Raw genomic sequence first — 22,344 nt, 5'->3', positions numbered from 1 at the left:
TTTGGATCGGCGTTCTCCCATACACATCTGGAAATGGAAGAGCGGGGGAGGAAGTCTGAAGCATTAAAGCTTTCCCTCCCTCCCCCCCTCCCTCATCATTCATCACATTCACACCTGTTCCCCAGCCCCATCCCTGTCCCTGAGGGGACATCTGCTGCATTAGTATTTCGGTCCCTTACGGGATGTAAATCACTGCCTCTGAATAATTTCTTTATAGATGTTCCATAAATAATATTATGTGTCATGAGTAGCATAAAAGTATCGTTAATATTGTATCTAGATATAAGTGTATTGAATAGAAGGGAATTAAAAGATTGTATTTGCCGAAACCGTATTACATATAAACAATCTCACGCGCGGTAAAATTTAACGACTCCATCTGGTACCGTACTTACTTAATTTTTGTGAGCTCAACAGGTTTATGCCTAAACTTTATAAATACAAGTACAATTCCATAATCTATTAATATTGCTTGTTGTAAGATAAAATTTGGTACCTACATAGATTCGCAACATTAGCACAGAAAGACGTTAGCGCAATTTAACGCGATTATCATATCAAGTTATTGATTATGAGCTAACTTATTTTCTGACATCAATTAATTGCATCACCAATATTTTTGGTTCCAAACTTGCAATGTAACGATCCAAACAAAATGCAATGCTCTACAAATACGAGGGAGGAGGCTTATTCGGACCTTGGCTGATTAGGGCAATTTACTGGCTCATTCGGGCCTTTATCCAGGCTTATTCGGACCTTCATTTGATTGCCTGATTCCGACCTAATATGTATTTACATGCTACTGTAATGTTGCTTTATAATATTGTTTCAATGTTTGTAATCCATAATCAATCCAGTGTCTATTATAAAAATATTACTTCATCTTTCCCTTCCTTTTCATCCTGATGGCACCACTGCCATCTCAGCTGAACTCTTCTCTCAAACCTTTGCTAATAACATCCACTTTGGATGATTCTGGGCATGTCCCTCCCTCTGACTATTTCATGTCTTCAGTCAAATTTCTTCATAATGATGTTTTCCATGCCCCCTCTGGCCTAAACCCTCAGAAGAATTATGGACCCGATGGGGTCCCTCCTATTATTCTCAAAAACTGTGCTTCCGTGTTGCACCTTGCCTAGCCAAACTCCTTCAACTATGCCTATCAACTTCAACTTTTCCTTCTTGCTGGAAGTTTGCCTACATTCAGCCTGTTCCTAAAAAAGGGTGACCATTCTAATCCCTCAAACTACTGTCCTATAGCTTTAATCTCTTGCTTGTCTAAAGTTTTTGAATCTATCCTGAATAGGAAGATTCTCAAACATCTTTCACTTCACAATCTTCTGTCTGATCGCCAGTATAGCTTCCATCAAGGTCGCTCTACTGGTGATCTGGCTTTCCTAACTGAGTCTTGGTCATCCTCTTTTAGAGATTTCAGTGAAACTTTTACTGTAGCATTAGACATATCAAAAGCTTTTGATAAAGTCTGGCATAAAGCTTTGATTTCAAAACTGCCCTCCTACAGCTTCTATCCTTCTCTCTAGAACTTTATCTCAAGTTTCCTTTCCGACCGTTCTATTGCTGCTGTGGTAGACAGCCACTGTTCTTCTCCTAAATCTATTAATAGTAGGGTTCCTCAGGGTTCTGTCCTGTCACCCACTCTCTTTCTATTATTCATTAATTACCTTCTTAACCAAACTTCTTGCCCTATCCACTCCTACACTGATGACACTACCCTACATCTTTCCACGTCCTTTCAGAGACGACCAACCCTTCAGGAGGTCAACAGATCACGCAGGGACACCACAGAACGCCTGACTTCCGATCTTTCTAAGATTTCTGATTGGGGGAGAAAAAATCTAGTAGTTTTCAATGCCTCAAAAACTCAATTCCTCCACCTATCAACTCAACACAACCTTCCAGACAACTATCCCCTCTTCTTCAATGACACTCAACTGTCTCCTTCTTCCACACTGAATATCCTCCCTCTGCCCTTTACTCAAAATCTTAACTGGAAACTTCACATCTCACCTCTTGCTAAAACAGCTTCTATGAAGTTATGCATTCTGAGGCATCTCCGCCAGTTTTTCTCTCCCCTCCAACTGCTTACTCTATATAGGGGCCTTATCTGCCCCTATATAGAGTACTCTTCGCATGTTTTTTGGGGGGCTTCCAGTCACACAGTTTTACTAGATAGGGTGGAATCAAAAGCTTTTCATCTCATCAACTCCCCTCCTCTGACTAACTGTCTTCAGCCTCTTTCTCACTGCCGAAATGTTGCATCTCATTTTATCTTTTATCGCTATTTTCATGCTAACTGTTCTACTGATTTTGCTAACTGCATGTCTCCGCTCCTCCTGCGGCCTCGCTGCACAAAGCTTTCTTCTTCCTCTCATCCTTACTCTGTCCAACTCTCTAATGCAACCAATTTTCTCAATCATTCATACCTTTCACTGGTAAACTCTGGAACTCCCTCCCTGCATCTATATTTCCAACTTCCTATGACTTGTCTTCTTTTAAGAGGGAGGTATCAAGACATTTGCTCCCTAATTTCAGCTGACGCTTTTCTCTTTGTAAAGAGCCAGCACTCAAGTGGCGTTCCTTACTGAGTCTTGGTCATCCTCTCTTAGAGATTTCAGTAAACTTTTGCTGTCGCGTTAGACACATCAAAAGTTTTTGATAGAGTCTGGCATAAAGATTTGATTTCCAAACTGCCCTCCTATGGTTTCTATCCTTCTCTCTGCAACTTCTCTCAAGTTTTCTTTCAGACTGTTCTATTGCACCCGTGGTAGGCAGCCACCGTTCTTCTAAATTTATTAACAGTGGTGTTCCTCAGAGTTCTGTCTTATCACCCACTCTCTTTCTGTTATTCATTAATGACCTTAACCAACCATCTTAACCAAACCCTATCCACTCCTACACTGATGATACCACCCTACATCTTTTCACGTCCTTTCAGAGACGTCCAATGCTTCAGGAACTCAACAGATCACACAGGGATGCCACAGAATGCTTGACTTTCGATCTTTCTAAGATTTCTGATTGGGGCAGAGAAAATTCAGTAGTTTTCAGTGCCTCAAAAACTCAATTCCTCCATCTATCAACTCGACACAACCTTCCAGACAACTATCCCCTCTTCTTCAATGAAACTCAAAACTAAATATCCTCGGTCTGTCCTTTACTCATAATCTTAACTGGAAATTGGAATTACAAATTTACGATTTTGTAACACATACCAATTGGACACTGACATATTCTCCATTATTGAAATATGCCATAACTCATCAAAATTGGATAGCTCTCTTGTATAAGTAAGGGGTGCATGCGTAGGCCTATCAGAGTAATATGCATACATACTAACATCCTCTGCAGGAGGCTTGCTGGTACTGAAAATTATTGTAACAGGCATTGGAATTACAATTTTGTAACACATACCAGTTGAACACCAACCTACTCTCCATTATTGGGATGGGCAGACTCAACGAAGATTGCAGTAACTTGTATTGTTCACAAGTGAACTCGTATGAGGCCTCTGCGTAACTTGTCATATCTATATTTAGAAAAACATGTACAAAGAAAAGATTGAGGTATATAAATGACTCATTAGAATAAACAAGGGGGATTCACAAGTTATCAAATACCAAAGATTTTAATGTTATTTCTAATATAATAATTTTATATTCTAATTTACTATTATGTTTTTAATATCACCATTTAATATTTACCAGTGTTTTCATATCCACGATGTTGCCAGCCACTGCAGAAATCACAGTCAATGGCTTGGTGGTGGTCAGCCACAACCTGGTTACATGCCAAACATTTCACCCTCTGACCACTCATGCTGGTGTGGTGTGAGGCAAGAAATTAACAGCTTATGGGTTTTTGCATGTCTCAAAAGATTTTGATATTATATCTAATATAATAGTTTAATACGTATTTTAATTTGTATTATGTTTTGAATATCAATGTATTATATTTACCAGTGTTTCCATATCCATGATGTTGCCAGCCACTACATGAATTGCAGTCAATGGCTTGGTGGTGGTCAGCCACAACCTGATTACACACCAAACATTTCACCCTCTGATAACTCATGCTTGTGTGATGTGAGGCAAGAAATTAACAGCTTATCGGTCTTCCATGTCAAAAGTAACTTTGCTATATATATGAAATCTATAAGGGTCCAAAATCATCCAAATTGAAGGTCTGAAACAGTCAAGCAAATGGTCCAAATTAGCCAAAACAATTGTCCAAATCAGCCTAGTAAATGATCTGAATCAGCCAAGACTAAGGTCCAAATCTGATTCAAATCAGCCATGGTCCAAATAAATTTGCATCTAAATAAGCATTTTTTAACCTTACTTTGATTAATTTTCAAACTCTGCATGCAAGACTTGTGGGTATCAGCAGGTCGGTTCTTTCTCAAGGAAAGGGGATCTAAACACACCCATCTGCCAGGCACCATTATTATCTAGCTGACTTCCAATGGTCTGAATTAGGACTCTCAGGAGTATTGTAGGGTGTCTGCCTGGCAGAGGTCAATTTGACCCACTCCAGTAGGACAACAATAGGGTTGAAGGGGAGTGCCCTAGTTTGTATGTGCAAGTGTGAGTGCCGTGGGACGTGTTAATGTGATCAAATTTATGTGACAACACCAGCAAGCAGTTTTGTCTGTGCCTCTGTCCCTGAGATTGGCCCTGTGGGATATACTTTCACCATCTGTACTACCACACCCACTGCTGGCCTCCTTGCCCCAGACTGCTCACCACCAGTGGTGGGATAGTTCAGTGATTTTTTTATCATTTTTTTTTTTCACTGCTTGAATTGTGTATATAGATGGTGAAATTTTGCAAGGCACTGATTGGTCCCAAAGACATGGCTAAATTAAGAAATTAATTGATGTTGATAATCATTGTTACTTACATACATACCTACACAAGTACCATTGGCAAGTAGAGTTGCAAGACATTGATCATTATATAATGCACTGTACATATGTACCAATGATAATCAACATCTGGCAATTGTACTCATGTCTAATCTCCCATTTCTTACCTGCCAATGCCAAATTACATGATGCTTCTGTACAATCAAGGTTTTCTTTCATGGTTAGATTTACCAAATGTTTATTTTTCATGTATTTCAGTTAACAATGTCACTGAACACTACCAGAGACTGGATCTCTGCATCTTTCATGAATGGTGCATCAAAAAGACGAGGTAACATCCCACGTAGTGCTGCCAACACTAGCCAGACAAAAATAAACCATGACAGTACAGAATTTCTTTTGTAATCTTAACATCAAGAAAGCTAAACTTAAAAGTGCATAAAGGAGGGTTCTCCTGTGGGTGAAGGCAAAAATGAGTGATGAAGAGTTCAGTGTAATGCACAAGACAAAGTGTGACAGCAGCTATAGACTCACCGCTTCAAGCTGTCAAAATTCTACCCATCAGTGAGTATGACATTGTCAAAGCTACAGATATTGAAGATCTCATTGGAATCTTAAAGTAGCATGCATGACACCAATGGTAGGTAAACAGTGATACTTGTCAAAACAGTGCAAAACTTATGGCAATAATAATGTTAAACTGTGTACAGAAAGAATTTGGGATTAGGTGCTAAACTCAAGGATCATAAAACTTGGATAGTGTGAAACTCACGAAGGGAGAGAGAGAGAGGGAGGTTCTTGAAATTCATAATTTGAGAAGTACCTGTGGTATTCAAAGAAAGGATGCTGAAACTAATTAAAATGCATAACAGATTTGTTATGTAAAGGTTTAGGATAGAAATACAGAATGGCTGAAGGGTCAAATACAGCAACCTAGATTGATCTATGAGTATGAAAATACAGATTAGTAAACAGCTCATATTAAAGGGAATTATGATTTCTTTATTGATTATGACAAAAAAACTTAAACATGATCATATAAATATTACCACACACACACACACACACACACACACACACACACACACACACACACACACAAACACACACATACACACACATTTCAAAATACCTTTATATTTCATATCAAAATAAATGTAGTAATCCTAAATATAGTGCAATGCATCTTAAACACATTACAGCCTAACAGCACTTGTTCAACAGAGAGAGTGCCTCAGCTTAGCATACTTTATAATCTGAGGAGTTTGGTTCCTTGAACACTTAGGTACAGTAAACAATTTAACTCTATCACAAATCTTTGGCCTGCATTAAGCTCTGTGAAAATTTTTAAAATTCAGTTTCTAGTCTTGATAATCATCAATGAGTTCTTCTAGCTTCTGTTGCCCATAACAAATTATAAAAGTTCCCACAGAAGCCGTAGGATGGGACAAAGCACACTATTTTTGGATTAACATATGAACTTGTATTGAAAAAAAAAATAAAATAAAAAAATAATAGCAATGATAGAGTTTAGTCTGCAAGGAAGTTTCAATGCTTTATATGAACCACAGACCTGTATTAACTTTATCAATAGGTGAACACCTGAGAGGTTACAATTTTTTTAGAGTATTATCAGTAAAAAAATAATCTCAGTTCCAAGAAAATTTAGTATATTTAGTATACTTTTTGATTGCTGATTAAGTCTAAAAAATTGAACACAATCAAATCATTCCCAAGGAGGAGGCAGATGAAACAGATCTTCTGGCACTACCTCTGGAATCACCTTCTCAGCATCTGTCAAATATCAAAACATTTAAATCATCACAAAATCAGTTATATCACAGTCATAATCAATCTATATACAAGGCTGCAATGCCATACTTGGTGGCCCAGATAAAGTATCACAATATATGCACATTAGTTCAACTCTTAGCCCCATTAGCCCCTGGTAGAGAGGGATAATCTTGTGGCTCCCCATAGCACTCCCTACACAAGTATGGAAAAAAGCTACAGTAATAATCAGAGCCCAAATGTTTAGACAAAATACCTTAAAATGCCTTTTTGCCTTTTTTGGGTAATTGCAGGTGATAATGTCTATATAACTAAATACAAGTCTATTGTGCCTTTTTTTTGCATATACCATATTTATACCAAGTAAAACTAGATGAAATATTCAGAACACCACAATGAATCCTTATTGTTGATAACCTTCAAGATGTTGGTGAAGCTTTGACTTGACAACACTGGCTTTGGTTGGCAAACTATTCAAGCATTCCAGAGAGCATCAATGCACTGGAGAAAAGAAATAGCCCTTTGATTGATGCTTTTAAATGTTCTGAGAATATCACTGCTGTTTAAACTACAGTTACTGGTCAAAGAAGTAAATCTGTAAGTGAAAAATGTAAACAAGTTGTTGCTGCAAACAAATACCTGGAAAAAATAAAGAATATCGGAAAAGTTTCTTAAAGGAGAGAATGATTACAGTAAGCCCCTGCACTTGGCAAATTAATTAGTCTGGCGAAACTACCGCCAAATGCGGATTTCGTCAAACATGAGTTCTTTATACCATATAAATTGCCTAAAAAATGCCTCAATCAGTTTTTGGTCATTACCAAAGTCCCTCTTTTGATCCCTAAAATACCATCTTTTGCCTTTGTATATTAGATCACAAGTACAAAACAGACCAATAAACAATAAATAAAGCTAATAAGACATGATATAAAAGCTGTAACTCCCGTTTTTCCACCCATTTCCCTCGCCCACTTTCCTCCTTGCCTCCACCACCATTGTCTTTACCCGCACCGGTACCACCTGTTGCTCTGGCAGAGGCCATGTTGGAGGTAATCGCCAGAATTTGTTCTCACACTAGCAGAACAAGGGTAGCACAAACACAGTTCTGATAGGTTTAGAGAGAGGTCCGATGTCATCAGGGAGCCAAGTGGTTTGCCATGCGGCCACCAGGGGACCGCCAACTTTGAATTTAAATCGCTAAGCGTGCACTCGGTGTTCCGTGGCCACCCTACCACCAAAAGTGAATTTCGCCAAGTGCTGGGGCTTACTGTATACGAGTAGATGTTAAGAAAATGTATCTGCACAACATGCATGCTTTGAATATGCTCCTGTAACATCAGTAGATGTTGAAAGATCATTCTGACTTTTCAAGCATCTTCTATGATTACGAGGGGTGATCAGAAAGTAATGACAGTAGGACTCGTAGCTGAGAGACTATGAGCGCTAGGAGGGAGGGCTGCGCGGGGCAGCAAGTGATGCCTGTTGTAGCATGTTTGAACTTGTCGCCGTTTGCCTGGGTCGCATTTCCTTGTTGCGCTGTTCGATTGCGTCAGTATTGGTTTCTCCCTCTAACCGGAAACATGGATTTTTCGAAAGAAGGTTGCAGGTTCTACACCTTCACCAGGTGGAAACTCGGAAAAAAAGCATCGGAGATCAGAGGGGAGCTATTGCAAGTTTTTCCTGATTCTACTCCATCACTTGAAACTGTTTCCCGCTGGATTCGAGCTTTCGCAGCCGGGAAAACTCAGCTGGAAGATGATCATCGCTCTGGGCGCCCTCGGACATCCGTGACCGAAGCAACAACTGCCCGTGCGCGAGCCATCATTGACGAGGATCCAACAGTCACTCTTCGGTTCTTATCCTTGGAGCTTGACGTCAGTTATGGGAGTGCACATGACATCGTGCATCAACACTTAGGGCTGAGGAAGAAGTGTGCCCGATGGATACCCCATTTGCTAACGGAAGAGCAGAAAAGCGAACGGGTGCGGATTTGTCGTCATTGGCTGTCTGAGTTCGAGCCAAATGGTCCAAAACGGTTCTCAGATGTTGCTACTGGAGATGAATGTTGGATTTCTTTCTTCACCAACAGAGATAAGCAATCTAACATGGTGTGGTTAAGTGATGAAGAGCCTCGACCTCAGATTTTGAAGGAAGGATTTCGCAGCAGGAAGCGCCTTTTCACAATCTTCTTCAATTCTCAGGGACCAATGTGTGTGGATGTAATGCCTCAACAATCTACTATCACAGCCCAGTACTACATTGACCAAGTCCTTCCTCAAGTCCTGGAACATCAGGCCAAGTCTGCACCAAGCCGCCGCCGATCGCGCCTTTTGCTGCACCACGACAATGCTGCACCCCACAAAGCTCGCCTCACTCAGCAGTTCCTGGAGGAGCAGGGGATCACACTTCTCCCCCATCCACCCTACTCACCTGACCTTGCTCCCTGTGATTTTTGGTTGTTTCCAAAGATCAAGGGTGCGATCGCAGGGAAGCTGTTTCACCGCATTCAAGACCTGGCACGAGCAGTCAATTCAGAGCTACGAGGTATACCAGCTTCTGAGTACCGTGACTGCTTCATGAAGTGGCGAAGGAGGATGGAACGTTGTATAGAGGCAGGGGGGGAGTACTTTGAAGGAATGTAGGCCACGGTTTGAATTTACCTCTGTACTGTTAGAATATATGGTCTCACTGTCATTACTTTTTGATCACCCCTAGTATCAGATGCACAGCAAGAATTCAAATCTGAATCCACAAAAATTTTTTTTTTTTTATTTCATGAAACAAAGATTAATTTGAATATTAACTGTAACTTTCATATTAACATTAATTTTTCAATTATATTATGGTTCATTTGTTTTAATTATGGTAATTACAGGAGTAAATGCTTTTTTAATGCCTATTTAGACAATTCATTTTGGCTTTTTTGCCTGTCTATTTTCTATTTATTTATTATTATTTCTTTTTTAGTGCCTAAACATCCAGGCTATAGTCTTTTAGTGCCTAAACATCCAGGTTATAGTCATAATACATGAAAACAAAAACTCACCATTCATAATGGGTAATATTGCTAAATCTCGAGGTGGAGAGGAAGAGATCTGTAAACTTTGCAGATCTGGCTTCTGACATGATTTCCAAAAGTAGGTGAAGTTTGCCAGTTGATCATGGGACATGAGGAGTGAGGGTGGAAAGATGTCTGAATGATCTGTGTGAAATAATAACAAATTACAAACATGCCTGTGGGATGGCAACCAGCAAATCTTTCCACATAAAGAAAATGTAGACTGGAAACAAAATAATGATGTTATATAATTTCAGCAACTTGAAAAATCCTTTCAACATATAAAGCAAAACATACATACAACAAGTAAATTAAATGCTGCAAATCAATTAGCAACAAGAAAAAATTAAATAATGGGAAGTGATAAATTGCCAAAATGTATGACTACAGAGAGAATCATTTGTAAGACTGAAAAGTAACAGCAAAAGAAGATAAATAAATAAATAAATATATATGCAAAGACATTACTGGGAAATTCAATGTCATTTTATTCTCCTGGGTGAAATTCCAATAGCTTAAAATTCAGACTAAATAGAGTAAAATTTTTTCATAAGTAGTAATGGGAGTTAAGTCCAACACAACTGACTAATCTTGATAAAAGCCTCCATCACATTTTATAAATCAGTAAAAACAAGAAAACTAACCTTCTCTTCTTGGCAAGACTTGGATAAGTTCTGGTTCTTCAGAAGATGCTGCATATAAACAGATATTGTCAGTATCTCTGGTAAAATATTGTGTAACTGTCTATTTTGACAATATTACCATGAGATGTGATTTTGTAAGATAGAGAATTAATGCAAAAAGAAAAGAAAGAAAACAAAATCTGCCCCACAGAACAAGATTAACAGATAGAAAAAAACAGAAGATCAAATAAGCTGCAAAGCAATAGTGTGTCATCCTCACGTGACAATGCTGAAGGCTGGTGTGGCACTTTCTTATGAACTTCACTACGGCTGCCCTCACTGCCCCTGTCAAGAATGTTGCTTATTTCTCCAAATGACCGGTGACTCTTCTGGAGATTTGTGGAGCTTCCTTCAAAATGTTTTTGGACAGGTGTGCCTCTGGCTTGATGCTCTCCTGAAATAGAATTTTACGTACATACATACATACATACAGGCAACCCCCGCTTAACTCTTAAAGTACGGAGGTTGATTTACTTTCCATCTGTTACAATGGGAAAAAATCACACCAGTCAAAAATGCTAAAAGATTTTTTTCCTTATAAAAGCATATTTCTTTGTGTTATTCTGAGTACAACGATGTCGTTTTCAACATATTATGACCTCTGAGAGCAAAGTTATTGTATATAAAAAAATTCTCCCCGAAACCCTGGCAGAACCCACTGCTAATAAATACCATGCGAGTGCTCTCTCTCTCTCTCTCTCTCTCTCTCTCTCTCTCTCTCTCTCTCTCTCTCTCTCTCTCTCTTTCTCTCTCTCTCCTTTCAGGCATTTGAATTTGATGTAAAAGTAGGAACTTTTGCACTTTCATGTCATGAAAATGCAAACTCAGATATATGAAATGATGTGCAAAACAGCAAAAGAAAAAGAAACCACATATTACAAGTATTGTGGATTTTTATAGTAATTGGAATCTGGCAACTCTTATTAGCAATGAGATTCACGTGACTTGGCCGACAAGCACAGTCCTGTAGAGGCAACCATGGGTGACACACACCAGCGCATTGCTCAAGGGGAGTACAAGAGGAGGTTTATGAACGTCACTGTGAGGGTTGGTCTCTGTCTCCCAGATCCCTATCAGAATCACTACTGGAGTCTTCACTTTCTTCTGGCTTAATAAAATAAATCACTGTCTTCATTTTCATCACTCCTCAATGTCACTACCGAGTAACACTGACATAACATCACTCGGAGTACCGTTTCCTCCCTCCAGGTCACGGGGTTGTCAGATGTGAGAAAAGATGTCACATACCTACAGTTGCCCCAGGACAAATAGTGAGGGGGAGAGATTCAAACATTTAGCACGGAAAAATCATGATTCCCAGAACGATCCCTGCCTCTCCGCACGCGACACTACAATAGTCCCGAAACGATCACCATACATTAAGGGTTAACGAATGTTCACACAACAAAACTTCGCTACAACGAACACCTCCTTTTACTACCATCAGCTCATTTAATGAACACCAAACTCGCTTTAACTAAATTTTATCCAGGTAATTTTTTCCAAGTTTGAAAGCCCCGCTGTATCACACAAGCCGACAGGCTTTTGAATACACCAGCGCCTCTCGTGGACAAAACGTGCACCACTCACTCCCCTTAGTTCAAAACAATAACAGCGTCAGCAGTAGCTGGTCTTCCCTCGCTAAACATGTCATCAAAACACCCTGCAATGTTGCCTAGCGTTGCTAAGAAGACCAGGAAGTCTCTTACTCTTGAAGTGAAGCTGGATATTATTCACAGACACAAGAGGCAAAAAAACTAACAGCATTGCTCGCCACCATGGCTTGACTCCATCTACTGTCTACTATTTTCAAGTCAGCAGACTCTATTATTAAGGCTAGTGAGACCATATCTTCCTTGCTAGCTAAAAGAACCACCTGAACTCGTGACTCTGCAATGGATAAAATGGAAAGCCTTGTGGAAATGTGGTACATAAGTTTTGTAAGCGGTACAATAATGCACCCTTTGTTTACATTCCACAGGTTGCCAGCTAGTGTCTTTCCTGCTCCACTCTCCCTCCCTTCATAAATTTAAGATCATCAACATTATAAAGTTACGTGCATACATACATTAGTGTACATTGTAATGACTTAAATTAAACTGCCTAAATGTTTAACTTCATAATTTTTTACTTTCATTAAACCTTTCACTGTATTATGATGCACTCTCAATTTGTTTACTCTCAATGGAAGTTCAAGTCAGGGGTCAAACTTGCTATGATTGGTTTGCTTAACAAAAATTCGCTTAATGAACATTTTTTTAGGAATGTAACCCATTCGTTAAGCGGGGTTGCCTGTACTTTAACTCGGATTTGGTGAAAAGTCGGACTCTGACTGACCCAGGGACTCAAGTCTGAGTTGAACTGCCCGCCAGTTTTTTTTTTTTTTTTTTTTCCCCTTAAAAAAATAAATTTTGTTTTCTATTGACTTTATCAAAAATCTACTTCCATCTAAAACTTGTGTTTTTTTTTTCATAATTTGAAGTGCTACCAAAGAAAAGTCGATCAAAGTTTATACCAATTTTATCAAAAATTTTGAAGTGTTTAAAAACACTTTGCGATATTCGCTCCTAAAGATTTTTCATAATTTCGTCCATGTTTTGTTATTTAAACTCATCTGATTGACATGAAATTTTCACACATAATTATGTATAGATTAGTGACTTCCTGGAGCATGATAAGATGATAACGCATCAGATTCCCACTTCTCTAGATAATATTATTCACCCATACGTAGGTGAGAGTTGGGAAGGCTCCATCCCTCCAAAATCTCCTTCCCTGCCATGCCAAATACCTCAACTTCACCTGCCACTGAGGCATCATCTTTTCCTTCTTCTTCTTTTCATTTTCTCTTATTCTCTTTTCTTTTCTTCATCTTTCACATCTTCTTCAGCTGCTGTAGCCTATTTTGTTTATTTCCTATGTTGTTGTAGGAAAAAAATTTTTTTTTAAAACATAAGAAAGCCTGCAAGCAAGAGTATGATACAACTTCTCCCTTTGCCTTTCTCTGTCTCACTGGTGTACACTACTCTATGGCAAGGCGGGAAGGAGGCGAGCGATTTGAGGGGTGGAGCCTCACCACAGAGACCAATATTAGTGGTAAAATGATAAGGAAATACAGGCAATATACCACAATGCTTAGAGAGTGTTTACTGTGCCACACCTACCTCATGGCATACGCCACTCATGTCCCTTTAAACACGTCAGAATGTCTGTTGCCATACACACAGACCCATGACTCATATACCATATAAATTCTTAATATTTTTCCTATAATAATCAAAAGGAATTGAAAAAAATAAATTTTCATCATAATTTATTAAATCTTGACTGCAGGATGCCCTTAAGCTGATCTTTTTGTAGTAATAAGTAGAAACTTTCATTCATCCTACTAATTCTTACCCCATTTTTTCTGAGGTCCAAGAAGGTGATGTTTTTCATGGATTCCCAAATGAGCTGCAGAGTTTTCCCTATCCACTGCCGACACCTGTGATGTAGACATCATGCCCCTGAAAAAGGAAAGCATGTAAAGAGTGCAGCTTTCTACTTCATGGAACTTAAGCTAGATCTGAGCATGGTCTAGAAAAGTTTTGATTTTAGATACCATTACATCAACTACTATACTAAAAGTACACTACTCTGGAAATAGATTTTTCTCTATCAAAGAACAAGCAAGATTTGTCTGGTAAGTGCTGGCACCAAAATTCTAAGTTGAAGAAATCTGAAAACCAAAATCTATCTCCCTTCTAACAAAATGTAGAGCTTACTATCAGCAACAACATTAATCAGGTTATTATTACATTATTAAAATAACCTGATGAATATTGTTGCTGATAGAAGATTCTACATTTTGTTAGAAGGGAGATAGATTTTCGTTTTAAAATTACTTTAACTTAAAATTCATTTGAAAAGAAGCTTATATACTTCTGGTGCCCATACCACCCTCTCTGCCACCCACATCTACTTTACACTAAGCATTTCTTCTACTGGCACATATTTCACATGCTGGCATTATTTTGCTGGGCTATTTATACCAGCCATTGCTTCAAAACAATCAAAACTCAAGCAAAAAATAAATAAATAAATAAAATAAAATAAAATAAATAAATAAATAAAATCTCTTTCAGTTCATTATACTACAGTACTATAAAAAATACTCCATGTAATAGTGCAAGTCCCTGGCTGATAAACTCACCAAGGTGTAACCTGTACTTTCTTGGCCACTTTCTGCATTTGCTATTTTCAATAAATGGATACAGATGGCTACTATGTGCACAATGACTTGACTTGCTCTCGTGCCCATGCTCTATTGCTGCTGTGGTAGACCACTGTTCTTCTCCTAAATCTATTAACAGTGGTGTTCCATATGGTTCAGTCTTGTCACCCACACTCTTTCTATTATTCATTAATGATCTTCTTAACCAAACTTCTTGCCTTACCCAATCTTACGCTGAAGATACCATCCTACACCTTTCTATGTCTTTTCAGAGACAACCAACCCTTCAGGAAATCAAAAGAGCACACTGGGATGCCACAGAACAACTGACTCCTGATCTTTCTAAGAATTCTGATTGGGGCAGAAAAAACTTAGTGGTGTTCAATGCCTCAAAAACTCAATTCCTCCATCTATCAATTCGACACAGCCTTCCAGACAACTATCCCCTCTTCTTCAATGACACTCAACTGTCTCCCTCTTCCACAATGAATATCCTCAGTCTGTCTTTACTCATAATTTACACTGGAAACTTTACATCTCATCACTTGCTAAAACAGGTTCTATGAAGTCAGGCATTCTGAGGCATCTCTGCCAGTTTTTCTCACCCCTCCAACTGCTAACTCAGTACTACAAGGGCCTAATCTGTCCTTGTATGGAGTACTCTTTGCATGCTTGGGGTGTTCCAGTAACACTGTTTTATCAGATAGTGGAATCAAAAGCTTTTCATCGCATCAACTCCCCTCCTCTGACTGACCCTCTTCAGCCTCTTTCTCACCCCGAAATGTTGCATCTCTTGCTATTTTCTATCACTATTTTCATGCTAATTGCCTGCCTCACTATTCAATGCATCATTATTCAACATCTTTCTGCAGCCTTGCTGCACAAGGCTTTTTTCTTTTCACCCCTATTCTGTCCAACTCTATAATGCAAAAGTTAACCGGTACAGGTTTCCCTCACTATTCAATGCATCATTATTCAACATTTCAATTTTCTGATCATTATGAATTATGTCCAGTCGCTCTTTTCCGCTGTGTGGGTTCGTTTACCCAATTTCTGACCGATCACCAGAATGTAAAGAAACCAAGTGCACCGTAATCACATCACCACCCACACTAGAGCCGCCACCAGTCAAAACTCATTATTGCTATAAAGGGAGATAATTAGTGAACAGGATTTTTCTGCTTGTCTTTTGTTTGTTCTCTACAGGAGCTACTGATCCAAGATTCAAGGCTCCAAAATAGCCCTTGCAATGGCACTGCTGGATAGAATAGTTGTTTCTTTCTTCATTCACAACAACTGATTCTTTCATCTAAACGTTTTATTTTCCTTTCTTTGGCCACAAAGCAATTTTGAGCCACCTGTAGCATCAAGATCAAGATCAATCTTTCAGTTGTGTTCATCCACCAGAATTTGTTTTGCTAAAAATTCCAATTCATTGTTGGATATTATAAGTGATACAAGCATGATGTCTTCTAAACAGCTGTAGCACCTAGTGTTGGTGAATTGAAAGCCAAAAGACTTATCTTAAGAGAAAAATCTTGAAATTAAGTGCCCTGAGGGAGCTAGGGAGCCAACTTCATTGCCAGAACCCTGCAGTTCCCCCATTCCACTGTCTCCACCATCATCAAACAAGCAGCAAGTGTGAAGAAAGCAGGTGACACAGCTTCTACATTAATGGCAAAGATGCTAACAAGAAGGAGGGAGCCAATAATGGAGGAAATGGAGAGACTCTTAACTTAACTGAAGCTCATTTTCTCCTCTTGCCAGTGGATATAGGCCTATAGGGGAAACCACTGTACAAAAAATAATGAGCCTGTAGACTTTGCTCCATCTCACACCTTTACAAACATGGCCATTGTCTTCCCCATCTTAGATTTATGTCTTAGATGTATCTAGAGATACATGTGAAAGAATAAAAGGGAACAGACCAGTAATAGGGCCAAGAAAGGGCTCTAGATCAGGGGTGGGCAACCTCTTGCAGAGCGCATGCTAAAATTGGACAAATCTCTGATACAAAGTTTTCCATGTGCCAACCAAAATTTTTTAAGAATCCAAAGAACTTTTTTAAATGACAAAAATCTTTTTTAAAAATGTTCTCTGAGAATTCAAGTTTTTTTTAACACAAATGACCATAACATTTCAATTTCAATTTTGACAACTAAACCAGATTAAAACATGTATTTGAGTTTGTGTTGCATTTTCTTGAACTTTTGAAAAATGAATAGTTTATATTGATTAACTCACTACATTGGATCTTAAAACCTCCAAAAAGATCTACAAAAATTATCTTCTGATCCCTTCCATGCTGCCCTCAACTACAAAAAATGTGTGAAAAAAAAATAATAAAAATAAAAATAAATAAATAAAAAAATTGGAAAAAAAAAAAAAAAAAAAAAGTAACCTGTGCTTTCGCAAGCCAGAAACAAATTATCAACGTGCAATGTTTAGCACATGTACCAAGGGTTGACTACATCTGCTCTAGACAATTACCAAAAAGAAGTTTTGTCTGCCATATGGAGTTTGATGGGAAACTGAAAATTCATCAATTTATTTAAATAGTGGAGACTCACTACTCGAACTTAATTAATTCCAAATGGCTGTTCGAGTATCAAAAAGTTCAGCTATTGATACCTATACATCAGGTAATTTGTTCTAATCTTAGCAAAACCTCAAGTTTATGAAAATTTCAATTTTTTTATTTTATTTTGATTTGTACATACTGTAAGTGACGGCTGGTGATGGATAACATAGAAGAAAAGGGGAGAAGGTGAGGAGGAGGACGGATGTCATCAGAGGACAAGTCACCATCCATGAAAACGTCTGGTGTAATTCCTGTGAACCCATTAGTGGAGAGATGTGGCTCACTAACACTTGAATTTCATTAGATTCCTTATTTGGTGTCATTGTAAGTTTCTAAATGGAAAAACTACTGACAGAACACAGAAGAATGAGGTTTTTCTCAAGACTGCAGCAGGACTAGGGATGTGCATTGGTATTTGGTATAACAGAATACTGACTTCTTCTTTTTTTCAGTAATACGGCATCAGAACGGGAATATGGCAGTGACAGATAGGGAAAGGCCACAGCTTTGCTTACAACCATGTGTGCAACCAGTCAATTACCACATATTTTCATCACTAATATAAGCCTTTGGTGTTAAAGTTAGTTTAAAAATGGAAAACTGGAGACAGCACACACAAGAATTTTATTATGAAGACCGCAGCAGCACAACTGATGAACGGGTGAGGGAGAAGCTAAGGAGTCTTTGTGTCGTGATCTGAGCTGTTGCACGACGTTGCACAAATTGTCTAGCTACTGGCTATAAATAGTCAAAGGTTTTTTCTATCTTTAATTAACAAAACTAATATCTATACATAAGGTGTTCGATACGGCGCCGACAAGTAACAATCACAACTCTTTCTGTTGCCTTCTCCACTGCAATTATTACAATTTCTCTTACAAACATCCTTAAGAATTGCATTAATCTCGTAGATATTCTCGCATCAAAACGGATTTCACTTCAAACATCATCCACTATATCTTCATAACGTATTACAACATCTGAACCCGGTGCTTTATTTCTCAGTAAATCTCATACGTAGTACGTACAATATTACCCCTTTTTCCCAGCTACCCGTATATAAGGATGACCTTTACTTGGTACATGAATGCAAGCAACCACATGACGTACCACCAAATATATTACCATACACATATAATTACCAGAGTCCGTTCAACAAAATGACAACGTAACACCACCGAAATATAATGACAAATATTGATATCTCCACACACAGATGATTTCCCCTTCAACGTCTTTCAAGCAGATAATGGCAGATGTTTTCAGAAAGTCCTACCCAACCACTAGTGTTACAACACAGACAATGGCAAGAAGAAAAATAGATGTCCATAGTCGCGTCATAACGCACGATGAGTTCTTAGAAGCAGTCAAGGAGAAAGAAAAGATGATCCTTGAAAGGAAGAAGAAAGCAGAAGAAAACAAAGAAGCAGAACCACAAGAAAAAGGAAAGAAGTTTCATCTGGGGTAAAAGATGTTAACGACTTTCTGGAAGAGTTTGAAGAAAAGAAAGTAGAGAAGAAAAGGAAAGCGCCAGAAGAAAGGACATCAAGGAAGAGATTCCGCAACAGCACTCCACTAAAGGAGCCCAGTTCAGCGGAGGAGGAAGATGCTGAGCTATTGAACAGCAGTCATTCTTCAATCAGCAGTATAGAGGACACAGACAAAGATGAAAAAATTGAAGCTGTTGCAATGTTTAATGCTCAGAAGTACAGTGGAATACAGAAAAAGATAGAAATAGAAGAAAATGGCTACTATGGGGTGGATTATGGAGAAGCATATATTGGGCGTGTGATTATGTGAGGCAAAGAGTTCTTGAAAATGAAGTTTTTTGGAAAGAAAACCAAATGACACATATGACAGGCACAAAAAGGGATGATGTTGATGACTCTGTTGATGTGAAATATGTGTTTTGTTATACTTACTTGTTACTTGGAGTGTTTGTTCAAGGCTCCACTCCACTGCGAGGCAGTGCTCGGCAGAGCCTCCCTCAAAAGCAACTAGCATCTATAATTGTTTTGTGGACCCATAAAGCTTGTGGGCACAACACCTTATCAGATTTGAGGTGTGGATGTGGCCTATAAGAACTATAAAAAATCTAAAAACATATTCTAGAGAGAGAGAGAGAGAGAGAGAGAGAGAGAGAGAGAGAGAGAGAGAGAGAGAGAGAGAGAGAGAGAGAGAGAAAGTGAAAAAGAAAAAGTAAAATACATAAAAGATACTGAAAAAACATTAAAACTTTAGTGGCACAAAGGATGGCCCAATTTACCCCAAAGGGTGGCCCCATTCACCCCAGGACTTCACCATAGAGTAGGCCACTTATTTATGTTAATAACTTCTATAATGATAATCAAAATTATTATTTTCTTTCAGGGAATATGTATCACATAGTAAGGTATCTTTACACAAATTTTCAATTGATTTGGCTGATTTGTGTAGATTTTATAATAAAAGATGTAAAAAGTGGCCCGTATCCACCCCGGTCTACACTAAGTATACAATCACAACATGTAGTCATATAATGAGTTACTGACAAGGACTATGAGTAAACATTAACCCCCTTTCAGTTTTCTACCTGATGACTTACCCAATCATTAGTCACTGGGAAAGATCATTGGTAAATATGAAGATAGACATCAGTCTGACATTGCCACTCCTAATCATCATCAAAAATCTCCTAGATTGCAGAAAATATCCAAATATAGGAATTTTGAGACTTTTGTGCTCTAAGCATAAAAAAATTGATGCATTCTTACTGAACCTAACTCTTAACTAAACCTAACCTAACTTAATGTACAGATTTTTGCATTAGAACTGAATAAAAATAATTCATTAGTATTAATAGTAAATGAGCACCAATTTGCAACAAAAATTGTATAGAAGAAAACCATCTTGGAATATGGCTGAATATGAAGAAAGGCATCAGTCTGACAATTAGTAACAGTGGTTGTATTTTGATACCTGGAACATGAAATGAGCATTCCTGATCATCAAAAATTCCCTAGATTTAGAAAAACCTCCATATTCAAGGAATTATTTTCCTAAATGCAAAGATTTTCATGTTCTGTGCATATGAAAACCAGCAAAGCATTCTAACTAAACCTATTCTAATCTAACACTAACCTAATGATGTAGGGATATTCGTGTTCTGTGCAAAACTTATTTACCAGCATTAATACTAAATGAGTAATTTGTGAGGGAAAAATGTACAGGAAAAATGTCTACTTCCTAGTGGTGAACATCTTTTTCGTACCACGGAGAGTGACGGCTTTCTCCAATAATACCGGAAAACTTAGATATTCTCGTGTGGTGCACTCCTTTTTCTTGAGACTGACAGCTTTCTCCATTAATATCAGGTCATGCAGGTAAGATCTTGAAAGGTTACTTTGACACACCTGATGCAGGAAAAGTTTCAAACATGGCTCAACAACAAATACATTAGCCATAGTCAGGGCGTCAGTCAGCTCAGTTACCATTAAATATTAGCCTGCCAGGTTCTTCTCTACAATCACTGCTCCACGCTGATCTATATAATACGTATAGCACAGTGCAGTATATGTAATGTGTTTACCGTCAGTGAGAGTTTTGGTGAGTGCTCGACCTTATTATGTCCACAGTAATAAAGTAAACATTCTAGGTACCTACCAGAATCTAAGTCTACAATTATTGTTTCCATTTTGCTTCCCAGAGCACAATGACCGTGAGTTAGGTTAGGTTAGATTTTCTTTTTTTCGGAACGCCATATCTTACCTCTTTTGGCTCCCCCCTAAAACCCCCGATTCCCCAGTCCCCCAAGCTTGTTGGGGGTTGGAGGGGGAGGGGAGGGAGGAAAGGGGGGAGCAGTGGTTCTGTACTTTTACCGCCTGCCAATTCTACGTCTATCCTTCTTTCTGTTTCTATTGGATTAGAAAGATGTAACCTACCCAACATTGCTAGCAGCGAACACAAAAATAAAATAAATAAATAATAATAATAATAATAATAATAATAATAATAATAATAATAATAATAATGAATACAGAAATCAATCAATTAATAAACAAATGAATAAAAGCAACACTTTCGATCGTTGAGTCATTACCTTCACACTGGTAGAGCGGGGCTATGCTCTGCGTCTCCCCTCTGTTAGCACAAACACTGAACTGGAAGCCTGGCGCCGTGGAATGTTGTTGTTGTTAGGGCCGCGAAGATCTTTAGATCCTTATGAGCCTCGTGGAATGTTGTTGTTGTTGTTGAGGGCTGCCAGACTGAGTTTGTTTACACTTTGCAGGCAGAAGTCAGTAACACTAACAGCCAGCAGGTGGCAGTGGCGTGCCAGCTCCTCTCAGCTCAGTACGGTAAAGTTGAATAAGTCCGCGTTTTAAGTTATGTCAAGAAAACATCTTCATCCAACAGTGCAGTACGTGTCTCACTGAAGTTTCTTTCCCCATTTTCCTCTTTGTTCTTCCGAAACGTATAATTTTTATTTATTCATTTATTTATTTATTATTATTATTATTATTATCTTTTTTTTGTTAATCTAGTTGCTTCTTATTAGTACGCTTGAAGTGCGCTTTTGTTTTATAATATATCACTAGCTTTAGCGTGGCTTGTCTCTTTGGTTTTACGTTGTTGCTGATTATATTTTTTATTGTTTTTTCATCCTGCTTGTGTGCTAAGTAAATATGCTTAGTGTTAAGAATAGGGTAAAAGAATTAAAATTAAGCCACGCACACAATATTCATAACAACAGAGGACCAACATATCTTGCAGAACACTTCCAAAGGAAAACAGATACCCATACAATTAGGACAAGAAATAATGATTTGAACTTTTGTATGTCAATCGCACAGGGTCCCTCAGCACATACATTCTATCACACAGCCATTAGAGACTGGAACTCATTACCAAAAAAACCTACAAATCATAAAATCCAAACACCTGTTCAAAGTAGCTCTCAGGAAATATTTACAGGATGAAGAAAGAGCTGCTGAATCAAATGACTATGTTTATTTTTAACCATGACTGTCTTAGAATGTAGATTTAGGCTTTACTGTTAATTTTATGGAAGAGTAGGTAAATAAGTCTTAGATTTAGTATTACTGTGTGCCATTTCTATATGTATAATGACTCCTGTGCTGTCTGCCCCATCTTGCT

General features: G+C 38.3%; 1 protein-coding gene across 1 annotated transcript; it reads right to left on the bottom strand.

Moving 5' to 3' along the window:
* Positions 1–5,745: 5,745 nt before the first annotated feature.
* LOC123498089 lies at positions 5,746–21,624 on the bottom strand. Its single transcript, XM_045245202.1, has 6 exons — positions 21,290–21,624; positions 13,817–13,923; positions 10,638–10,811; positions 10,379–10,426; positions 9,723–9,878; positions 5,746–6,679 (listed from the first exon to the last, which is right to left on the bottom strand). Exons 2-6 carry the CDS (start codon positions 13,917–13,919, stop codon positions 6,612–6,614), a joined length of 549 nt encoding a protein of 182 aa, XP_045101137.1. The 5' UTR covers positions 13,920–13,923; positions 21,290–21,624; the 3' UTR covers positions 5,746–6,611.
* Between the last annotated feature and the right edge of the window lie 720 nt (positions 21,625–22,344).

Source organism: Portunus trituberculatus, chromosome 47 (assembly GCF_017591435.1).
Source record: "Portunus trituberculatus isolate SZX2019 chromosome 47, ASM1759143v1, whole genome shotgun sequence".
Classification (NCBI taxonomy): domain Eukaryota; kingdom Metazoa; phylum Arthropoda; class Malacostraca; order Decapoda; family Portunidae; genus Portunus; species Portunus trituberculatus.
Note: the sequence above shows the minus strand (reverse complement) of the source record. Positions and strands in the feature narration are given on the sequence as shown.